General features: G+C 37.5%; 1 protein-coding gene across 1 annotated transcript; it reads right to left on the bottom strand.

Moving 5' to 3' along the window:
• On the bottom strand, positions 1 to 11,361 carry FNTA (farnesyltransferase, CAAX box, subunit alpha). The gene is made up of 9 exons (XM_072405287.1): positions 11,093 to 11,361; positions 9,946 to 10,031; positions 4,679 to 4,793; positions 4,368 to 4,472; positions 3,347 to 3,473; positions 2,524 to 2,672; positions 1,466 to 1,528; positions 1,161 to 1,332; positions 1 to 205 (listed from the first exon to the last, which is right to left on the bottom strand). The coding sequence occupies exons 1-9, from the start codon at positions 11,248 to 11,250 to the stop codon at positions 65 to 67; spliced, it is 1,116 nt and encodes a 371-aa protein (XP_072261388.1). The 5' UTR covers positions 11,251 to 11,361; the 3' UTR covers positions 1 to 64.
• Positions 11,362 to 11,722: the final 361 nt, after the last annotated feature.

The raw sequence follows: 11,722 nt of genomic DNA on the forward strand, positions 1-11,722 counted from the left end.
TTAGAAGAATATTAGCCACAGTTCATTTTAATTGTAAAACATGAAAAAATTAGCGCTGGTAATTTTATTGTCCATTTTTATCAGCTTGATTAATTTCTTCCGTCTCTGAATTCTTTGATCCATACTTCATCTGTAGCGAACGTCCAAGATAATGCCAGTATTCTTTCCTAATAGTATCTTTTTCGGTTGCAAGAAGCTCGCAAAGCTGCAAAAAAAAAAAAAAAAAATTCTGGTTTTCGTACTTTCTTACTATATTAAGGTGAAGTACAATTGTGTTATCAAACAGTAAGGTAGCTAATTTTGTTAGTATCCAATAGAAATATAGTGAAAAATATGACATGAAGAAAATTTTGAAAATTATGAGTGGGTAGCACATTCGACCAGACACTATTTGCATGGAATTTATATGTTCACCCTATGTTTCTGTGGGTTTTCTCCCACATCCCAAGAACTGGTAGGGTAATGGGTTTCCCACGACAAAAAATGGCCTTAGAGCATTTAATTGTGAACTCCTCTGGCAGACAGAAACCTGAAAATAGGCTGTAAAGAGCTGTGTAATGTGATGGCACAAATTCTTGATAATAGATATGCAATTCTGCCAGATTTTGGTTTTGTGAATTTCGCTGTAGACTATTTTATGGGATCAGGATCTGAGGTAGATATTGCTGGGAACTCGCCACTGTTCTATGCTGGTGAAGCCTTGCCACACTCCATAAATGAAATCCAGGCTGAGAAAAATATTATGGAAACATCAGATAGTTTGGCTCTAATAATTACAGTTACTTAAGCTAAACAGGCACCTCGATTTGTTCTATTCACTGACATATCACTTTTTATACTGACCACTTATACAAACCTTTATCTTAACACGGAGTATTATAATACACTAGCACAGGGAAAGTGGGATTCCCACCACCCAAAATGGTCTCTGCGGGCATGCAGACACATGGTTTAGGCATAGAAATCTCACTCAGAAATCCAGCTATATATCCAACATGAAATTCAAATGTCAGTTTTCCACTAAATATATTTTTGGCTTTTCTTCATTATGACATTAAACGCTAAGAGTGAAAGCATGTGCTATTATAATCAGCTAAACATACCACATTAAACTAAACCACATTAGACTAAATATACCACATTACAAAAAAATTACCAACCTCTAGTGCTTTCTTTAGAGTATCCTCTGGATTTTTACATTTCTTCTCCAACATGTCATCATACAAGTCCACTAAAAAGGCTATAAGAAATGGAGAGCTGTGTGTTTGCTGTATACTCTGAATTTGCTCAAGAAGGTTTGGGTAGTCCGACATTCCACGGTCTTGTAATATGCTAGGAGGGGGGAAAAAAAATTATATAATAAAATATTTTTAAAATTGACAAACTGAACTTATATGGACTCCAAAAAATATTAAATAAATAAATATATATATATTTTTTTAAAATTAAAAAATATTTATCTTACCCTCGCAGATAGTTCCATGCACTCTCATTGTGTGGAGCAACCTTGATCATCTCTAGAGCATATCTGAATAAAACAGATTTTAAACTGAGAAGTAATAACATATATCATTTAAAAAACGGATAAAAAAAAAAGAGAAGAACATACAGAAAAAAAACTATATAATTTTTATAAAACATGACTAATGTCACATTTAAAAGGGGACCAACAACAAAGTGATGGTCAGCTTGTTATTGTCTGCAAGCGCCATTAATCTCTGATAGATTGATCTCAGGAAAACTAATGAGTGTAATTGATCATTAAAACTTTCCACCAGGTCTCAGATTGAGTTTTGATTTAGAGCTAGGCCTCTCCACCCTCAACATTTAGTACATTAGTGTCATGTACCTATTAGCCACAGGGATTCTATTAGAAGGGAGGCTAGCATAAGTTAGAGAAATCAAGGACTATATGCAAAGACCTTGCACCCAGTTTAGACATTAACCAAAACCATCTAGAGATCTGTAAAACACACACAGCTACTTTTTACTGCTTGTCATCAGACAATATTAATAATGTCAGCATTGCTTTATGTGGGTCTTTCAGTTTAACAGTGTATGTATCCTTGCTTTACCCAAGTGCTATAACGTGTGGCATAGCTTTACAATTCTTCATGCTGCTGGATTTTGCCCAAGCCTTCCTGTTTTGTAGACATTCCTATTAACTGTTGTGACCCATGATAGTATTAGGTCCAAAGAATATTTGTGGTAAGGGCTTAATGTAATGTCTGGTGCTACCAAAAATTGAAGCAGCAAAATAGGGGACACTTAAAACACAGGATATCCAATTTTCTTTCTGCCACAAGGAGGTCTGTAAATGGCAGGATCTCCAGGGAATATATTTAGCAACATGTATGCTTAAGAAATACAGTGAGGCATGATGGTAAACATAATGGAAAAACAGATTTTGGGTGTACATTACTTTACATAAAGGCTAAACATAATAATCTGAATAACTTTTAACTTAATATTAATTAAAATTATAAAGCTAATGCAAGATGAAATTACAGAAGCAACACTTACTGGACTTCTCTCTCAAGAATTTGGGGATTGCTGTATCCTGATGTGTTCGAAATAACAAAGTATCTTTGGTTCCAAGCAGAATTGTTTCGCAAGTCTCTTGCCAACAGCAGGTCAACAAACTGTAACTCACCATCCCACAAATTAAATTCCTGAAAAAATAGTTACATTTAAATTGAACAAGAACATTTTAATTTAAAATTTTATAATAAACATATATGACTTAATTCACTGAAAATTGAAAGAGGATTAAGCCAATTTTATGAAATACAGGCAACTCAAAATATAACGCAGCACAAAAGGACAGAATATTTGTCGCTATTGCAAATGTATAAATGGCAAGCATCCAGTTAAGTAATACCTATATATTTGGAAGCTAACTACAAGGATCTATAGAACAAGCAGAGAATATGTTTGGTTATTCATGGCAACCAAAGAGATGTCAGAAAATGTCCACAGTATATGGACAGTTGATTCGTGAGTGGTTCTTCTAGGTTGTAGTAAAACAATCTTTGTCTTTTTTACCACTATGTACAAAATGTGTTAAATAAATGAGGGGGGTACAAGATCATTACCCTACCAGGTACACATTTGTCATTTCAGGCATTAGCCTATTCTAACAATATATTATATACAAAAGTCTCTCAGTAGGACCAAATGCCCAAACAAATTTAAGGCATTCTGCTTATATATGGCACTTTAATCATGACATTCAATAAAATAATGGCTAAACCCATACATATATACAATGAAGCAATTTATTCAGTTTAACTTTAACTATTCATTTCTTAATACAACCTAAAAATCATCATGAAAATGGAAATACCTGAATAACCCATTGCCTGTGCTGCCATGCATGGTAGTTTTTCGCATCCTGGTTTAAGATATCTGCAATAAATTCAAGCTCTTCTGATGGATCCTTAAGTAACTCAACCAGCACCCTTCTGTGATGCCTAATGGGGAACATATTTAGCAATAAATTTTCTTTGAATTTATTAACAGTGCAGTTATGATTTCTTATAGTTGGTGGCTTTGTTTGTTTGTTATTCTTTGTCATCAAATTTAAAAAATTTCATTGCATTGAGTGTATACAATAATATGTTAAGCCTGTAAAAAACTACAATACAAATACAAAATTCAAATTGTTTATAGATGATGTTTTAAAAACCTGTACAGAACATAGGTATCTCTAAATAATAGTCATTTAACGATTGATACATTGCCTATGAGTGTCAGACAGAAAGAGTACTTTCAATGTTTTTGTTCTTATCTTTTTTACATTTTTTTTTTAATTCCCCGGCCAAGAAGCTTTTACAAAGCTGAACCAGAAATGTGTTTTCAACAGAGAGTTGATCAGATGAAATCATCAATAATTTTCCCCCAGCAACGATACTGGGTAAATTCTGCTGGCCACCATGTGGAGCACTAACTTCCGCTGGTGTTATAGATGTGACAGGTTGAATCAAATTTTACCATTGGCCTACTCCTAGCTAAAATAAACGACGGCAAAGGACAAGAAGTGAGGTGGGGGTGTTTTGTAGACAAATAGGAAAGAACCAGGCAGGGTTGACAACGTTTCTCTGCAGAATAAGCATCATGTTGTCTGCTCAAACAGGAAGCTTGCTGGATTTCTGTCAGATCACAAGACAATTATTTGTACTTGCAGCATCTTTAAAGAAATAAAGCATGAAACGTGAATGTATTGAATATGTTTTCTTTTTAATCCCAGACATTCACATTAATAGTTCCATAACTCTGAGGAGAGAACTCAAACATGCCAAGGTCTTTCAAAACTCTCTAGCTCGTGAATACTGAGAGTGATCACAGCTTCAAGTTTTCATTCTTACCAGACTTGGTAATTTTTAGGCTGGTCTTCAATAATTGCTGAGATATAGTTCATTTCTTCACGTAGGTCCTTCTTCAGTGACTGCAATATTACTCTTCTGTAATGCCTGAAACATAAAGGGGATACATTTTATTGATGCAAGCAACAGTGCTGTCTGGACATTTTCTAAGTTATGTCAGACAATATTTGTTGATAAGATAAAAAAAAGGAAAAGTTCATTCAACCATTATGAAAACAGCTCCAGTGTCATACAATGCTATGCAGTATAGGACACAATTAGTACCAAAGGCTGCTTTAAATTTTTTTACTCACCATACAGTGTAGTTAGCAGCATTCAGCTCAATGGCATCTGCTGTCAATTTCAAAGCTCGCTCACTTCTCTCATCTTTCTGAAGTACAGCGCGGAAATAATCATAAACATCTCGAACTAAAAACAAACAAGCAATAAAACACAAAATCACATTACATGAATTACACAGCTCAACAAAAAATAATTCTTTCACTTGCCAAGGGTTTTTCAATATATTTAGTTTATTTCAGGTCTCCTGAATCGAGAAAAGACATCAGTTTCATTGAATTGGCTCTGGTTCTTGTGATACAGGAATCGGAACAGACAATTTTACCAACAACAAATGTTAGCACAGCATATTATTAACCACCTGAGTGTTACACTGAGGTCTAGATTTCTGTACCAAAAGTGATCCACTGTTTTTCATGAAATTTTTTTTTTTAAATTGTAGACCTGTAACTTACAGAAATATGTCCGAACAGGGGTTCTAGTAGATAATATGAATATAAAAAATGTATTTACTTTTATTTTTTATTTTTTTTTTTTGTATTGGATTGGATACCGGAGTTTGTATTCAATCCAATACAAAATGAGCGTTTGAATTTACCAGTTATGTACTTTGTATTAATTTTATATTATTCTGTATTGGACTGGATACGCAAGTTTGTATCCAATCAAATACAAAATATAAATTTGAATTTCCAAGTTATTTACTTTTTTTTTTATTTTTTGTATTGGATTGGATACGCAAGTTTGTATTCAATCCAATACAAAATATAAATTTGAATTTCCAAGTTATTTACTTTTATTTTATTTTTTTTTATTTTTTGTATTGGATTGGATACAGGAGTTTGTATTGAATCCAATACAAAATGAATGAATGAGTTTCTATTTGAATTTCCCGCACACGCGCCGACGTCATCACGCACGCAGGGAGGAGCCGTCCGTTTTTTTTTCTCCGCCGGACGGCTTCTCCCTGCAGAGATCATCCGGCGCTGGACGAAGACGAAGATCAGCGGGACCAGGTAAGATGCCGGCCGGTATCTTGTGTTCAGCCGGCCGGGCGGCGGAACGCAAGATGCCGGGCAGCGGAACACAAGATACCGGCCGGCATCTTACCGGTCCCGCTGGCACCCGACGCTGGAGAGGGAGATCCACGGACGATGATGGACGGAGGACGACGCTGGAATAGGAAAACGACGCTGGAATCCTTACCTCCATGGTCCCGCTGGATGTGCACAGTGGGACCATGGAGGTAAGGATGTGACAAAATTACGGGGTTAACCATCCTAGCCATTTTTTTTTTGCCCGACCTTCGTACGGGCATACCGGCTAGGTGGTTAATAATCTTTATTTACACCAATGTTTTGCATTTTATATATTCAATGTTGCTTTATTTCATGAAAATTTTATTTGCCTTCTATTTATTGATACATTTTTTTTTGAATACAGAAATATGAGTTCAGGAAGAAGTTGTTTAAATGACTCTAATGTACATTTGTGGTGAATATTCTCACAAAAACATTACAGAATTTGTGATATTTTGGTATTAACCTGGGGGACTAAAACAAGTATTGGGCTCCCCATATAGTATACAAAACTACATTATATCAATTATATAAATCATAATGATTGTTATTTTTGTGCTGTGAATGTAAAAGGTTTCATCAATGCAGCAGTTCTTCCAAGAAGAGCTCAATGATTTAATACGTGACCAAAGTCTGTCAAAACAAGCATCTGAACTTTTAGCATCCAGGCTAAAAGAAAAGAACTGTCTGAGACCTGATTTTCATAGACAGTTCCACTCCAAGTTTGAAATCTGTTTTACTGCATAATGGCAACTGCTTTGCATCAATTCCAGTTGGTCACTCAACAAAACCTGAAGAATATGAAAATATCAAAACGGTCTTACAAAAGCTTGCTATCATGAACACCAATGGTCCATATGTGTTGATTTATAAATGGTGAACTTCCTACTTGGACAGCAAAGTGGATACTCAAACTACCCATGTTTCATCTGCTGTGGGATAGTGGAGCAGAGCAGGATCACTGGAAAAAAGTGACATGGCCTCCAAGGGAAAACATGAAAAAAAGTGCAGCGAACATCATTACCGAGCCAATGGTTGACAAAGAAAAAATCATTCTCCTTCCCCTACACATAAAGTTTGGATTAATGAAGCAATTTGTTGGAGCTCTGAACAAGGACGGTAATTGCTTCAAATACATTCGTAGATGCTTCCCTGGATTGAGTACTGAAAAATTTAAAGCTGGAATCTTTAATGGGCCCCAGATTCGGAAACTGATAAAGGATTCAAATTTCACAAGTTACATGACTGATACTGAAGCTTCTGCCTAGCACAGCTATGCCATGGTTGTCAAGAACTTTCTGGGTAACCATACAGCACAAAATTTTGAAGAACTGGTAGAAAACTTGCTGTTAAATGTTAAAAATTTGGGTGCTACTATGAGCTTAAAGGTGCACTAACTCCATAGCCATTTGCAAAAAATTCTAGAAAACCTTGGCGATTTCAGTGAGGAACAAGGGGAGAGCTTCTATCAAGATATAAAGGTGATGGAAGAAAGGTATCAGGGCAGATGGGATAGACACACAGAGTTTTTCAATGACTGTTTTGTGATTAGTTCTGTAAATATACTGAATATAGAATATATTGACATTAGGTATTTAAAATTTTTTATTTTGTATACGTAGGCATATCTAGTTTAATTTTGCCTAATTTTCATGTTTCATTAGTTTTCTATGAGGTAATTATTGAGGCGATTTTTTCAAAAACTAGAGCCAATCTAAAAAAACCAATACCATATTTGGAATCTGTGCATCAAACAACCTAAAATGACTTTAATCTGTTTGGCAAGAAAATGTTTGTTGACCAGTGTTATAGGTTTGTTTGCTAAAGCCAAACCAATAAGTCTGGAGTGTCCTCGACGGGGAGATTCCCCTCACACTACATTTCTCGAACAGGAGTCAAAGGGTCAACTCTTCCACACTGTATACAACTGTAAAAATTGAAAAAGTTTGTTCCTTTTTTTATTCCTATCAACCTTTTTTAAATACCATTTTTTAAATACCATTATCAGTAAGACAGTGTTAGGGGTAAACCAAACCTTATTGGTTGTTATCAAAGCAATGGGTAAAGTAAAAATCAATTTCTACTCTTTGACGACGTTTCCTTTTGTGTCCTAAACCCTGAGCAGATATCAGACTTAATATTTTTGTTGCTGGAAATGATCTTTGCTGATCGTTTCCAGTGACAGAAAAACAAATGCTGTGCACACAGTGCTGTTCTGTTCTACTGGGTGGAGGGAGGGGGAGGGAGTGGCACCCTGCAGTGCTCTCCTCAATGGAGGGAAAAAAATACCACTTTGATTCTGGTACCAATAAGTATTGTTATGCATACTTTTTACCTCCGGTCTGTCCAGCTACTAAAAATGAAGATAGTACATTTCAGATTAAAAAGCTTATATTGTGGAAAATCTACAACTAAGTTTTTATTCTAAACCAATGGATTAACCTCTTTGCTGCTGGGAGATCCTTTTTATGCCATAAACTTTATAATTTCCATACCTACCATGATTAAACTGGACCGTCTGCACCAGTGTTTCCCAAACTTATAACATGATGAAACCCAGGAAATACCTTTCAGGTCTCATGGAACCCCTCTTAATAATAATTGTATTTGCAGCTATATCTTATGAACAATGGTTACCAGGTTTAATAGAGGGCTTAATCATTAAAGACAACTAAAAGTTTGACAAAGTGTAGCCTCTCCTCACTCTCTCTGAAGAAGAAAAAGAAAAGGCTTGCTTTTGAAAACATTTTAGCAAACTGTTCTATAATGTTTTATGTTAATATTCATAGACGTTGCTAAACATAAAAAAATATAAACCAAAAGTATTTTGACTTGTGAAAATGTAGCCTAATCACCCCAACACCTGCTAAATACAAAAGGACATTTTGTGACTTCAATTATTTATTATTATTACTTGCATTTATTGAGAGACAATATTTAAGTATCTCATGTGGTGCTTTTATTACACATTTAACAATCAGCACTTCTTTGCTTATGTATACTCCCTATTCTGTGTCAACACATAAATTCAGCTTGCTTTCAGTATGCATATGAGATTGGTTTCACTTCTGAGATCATTTAGAGTTTATGGACTGGTACAATTTATCTGCATTTGTCCTTCTTTTAACCTACACTGGACCTTCTCCAAAGCTCCATTTACCTGCCTTAAGAAACATTTGCATAGAACGTAGCGGAAGAAAATCTGTTCACACACTTAAAGCGGAACTAAACTAAAAACAAAAACACACTTACCTGCAGTTCCATCAATCCATCGGGAGGTTTATTCAATTGGGTCCAGTGTCATCTGGGTATCCTTCTTCGGCCTGACGCAGCGGAAGTGCTGGTGCAAGAATAGGTGATGGGTATAGGAAAAAAAAAGTGCCGATCTCACTGTGCATGGGTGAGATTGGCATTTTTTTCTCCCATTAAAAAAATGCTCCATTTGTGAGCAGCAGTGACAAATGTATCTTGGGAGGCTCTGCGCTTCCATTCTGTCTTGAATGCCATGGCGATCAAGATAGGAAAGGGGGGTGCTGCACTTTTTATAAAAGTTTTGTCTACTCTTATGTAAAGTAAATATTTAGAGTTTAGATCTGCTTTAAGATTGTCCATATATTCAAAATACTCAACCTTAATCTCTTTTTTTTTACATTTTTAAAACCATTAGAATTTGAATGTTGGCTTCAGGCACCAAAGGCTTTGCCCTTTAACCTCCCTGGCAGTAAACCCCTATTTATTGTACAGTGCTGCTTAATATGTTGGCGCTATATAAATCCTGTTTATTATTAATAATAATAATAATAAGAACAGTGTAGCTTGGGGTTAATTTTCAGTACCAAAAGTGGTAACCCAGAGCCACAGTCGGGGTGGAAATGCCAGGGGGTTTTCAAGCCTTACCTGGTCCCCACATTCCTGCGGCGTCCTCCAGCAGTGCCCGGCATCTGCTTCCCCGGAGTGTGAACATTGGGGAACGCGAGGCCAGGGGAAGCAGATGCCAGCCGGGCAGTGTCTGTGCGGTTGGAGGGTGGAACCAGGCGGGAAATTTAAAATAATAAGTATTTTTAAATGTATGGTTTTGACTATTAAAAATACCTATTATTCAGATCGCAAGGAAGGCTAAAGCATTTTATTGTACCCATTGTGCAAGGTTTCTCATGTGTACAAAAATCTAAACTGTGTTATGAGTATAAATATCTACTTACATTTCTCGCCATAGACAATCTGAACAACTGGGTTTGGCCCATCATCTTGAGCGACAGGAGTCACATCTGCCCATTCTTTCCTCTCTCTATAAATATAAAAATTGACACATATACACTCAATCTGTGTCGCAGAATTGTGTTGTGTAATATTTACATTTTCACTGCAAACCTCCACTGTGAGCATGTGTTTGTAACAACACAGGAAATAGCTGTTATGCATTAATGCTCACAAGAGGGATAGATGAATTTCTACCTGGGACATCATGCCGCATACAGAGCTGCACCAGAGAACTAGAAACTAAAGCCACAATTACTCACCTAACCCTGTTCCATGGCAACTATTTTCCTTCTTCTTTACTTCCTAAAGATGAACTTCAGCCATCTTGATTGACCATGCTGGGATGATTTAAATCCCGCACAAGCGCACACACAAAGGAAGCCAGTCTTAGGGTTCCTATGTAACCAATGCCGAGTTGCTTTAGTTCTACTTTAATGGCAGTATGTGCCCATAACAAAGTAGTATAGTTGTATATTACAGCTAGGTATGGGTGAAAATATAGCATATGAAGTTTCTGCACAGACATGGCAACTTTTTTCTTCAGAATACTGCAAGTCTAGCAGGTGGATATAATGAACAAGACACTGCCATTCAGGATTCAGACTAGAAACAACACAAAAACGCCTACATAGTGCACATTTGATTGGGTGCCCAAGATGTCAGTGCTGCATGGTCGGAGTGTTTCCCTAATCGGCTGCCCAACACCTATGGGCGCTTCCCTGATCCCCAGCCCAGTGCTTGTGGGAGCTTCCCTGATCCCCAGCCCTACGCCTATGGGCGCTTCCCTGATCCCCAGCCCTACGCCTATGGGACGCCTATGGGCGCTTCCCTGATCCCCAGCCCTACGCCTATGGGCGCTTCCCTGATCCCCAGCCCTACGCCTATGGGCGCTTCCCTGATCCCCAGTCCAATGCTTGCGGGCACATCCCCGATTCCCTACCCGCACTGACAGGATCTTCCCATATACTACACCCAACCAACTCCATTCCGTCCTACAAAAGATATTTCCTATCCCACAGAAAATACTGTAGATTGTCACAGTGAATGCCCGTGAATACAAAGTCACATTTTATTGGAGTTTAGAAGTACCTGTAGAGAATATAGCGATCAGACAAGTTGTCAAATTCCATCTCTGGGTCCCCCGACCCCTCCACTTCACAGATTTTATACTCCAGGTCCTCCATTCCGGAGTCTGTTTCTGTATTCATTCCGGCGAGCTCCCCATCTTCCTCAGCCTGACACTGCATTCCTCTCTTCTCAGGCAGTGAGTGAAAAGTACAGCACGGGAAGAGGAAACAGCGGTACTACGGTAGCAGATAGCTCCCATCCACTACAAGGACCCGGAAGTGACGGCACACAGAGAACAGGAAGTGGGCGGGGCTTCGCGGATCAAACTTCAAGTCCGGGAAACTGCAGTTGAGAGGCAGAGAAAATAGATTGTCAGTCTGTGGGTGTCACACCTTTATTATAAGGCGCATTGGTAGTTATGTAGGGGGATATAAAGGAGACAAGGTGATAAGTAGCGCTGACGATGCAGGGGGATATGGGGCGTACAAGGAATGTTAGGTGATTGGAATGCATTGCTATTGTTACAGGATGAAATGGGGGTGAAGGAAGTGTCAGACAGGTAATGGGGTGCACTCCTATTGTTGTGAGGTAATATGGGGGTACAGGAGGAGAAGAGACAGGTGATGGAGTGCACTACTATTGTGTGGTAAA

This window comes from Pyxicephalus adspersus, chromosome 3 (assembly GCF_032062135.1).
Source record: "Pyxicephalus adspersus chromosome 3, UCB_Pads_2.0, whole genome shotgun sequence".
In the NCBI taxonomy this organism is placed as follows: Eukaryota; Metazoa; Chordata; class Amphibia; order Anura; family Pyxicephalidae; genus Pyxicephalus; species Pyxicephalus adspersus.

What these genes read in the sequence shown, in the direction of transcription:
- FNTA (XM_072405287.1), bottom strand. Translation starts at nt 11,250, where the DNA reads ATGCAGTGTCAGGCTGAGGAAGATGGGGAGCTCGCCGGAATGAATACA. An exon ending in ACAGGCAATGGGTTATTCAG is followed by an intron (nt 2,673 to 3,346) that starts GTATTTCCATTT and finishes CTATTTTTTCAG; the next exon opens with GAATTTAATTTGTGGGATGG. An exon ending in ATTCTTGAGAGAGAAGTCCA is followed by an intron (nt 1,529 to 2,523) that starts GTAAGTGTTGCT and finishes TGTTTTATTCAG; the next exon opens with ATATGCTCTAGAGATGATCA.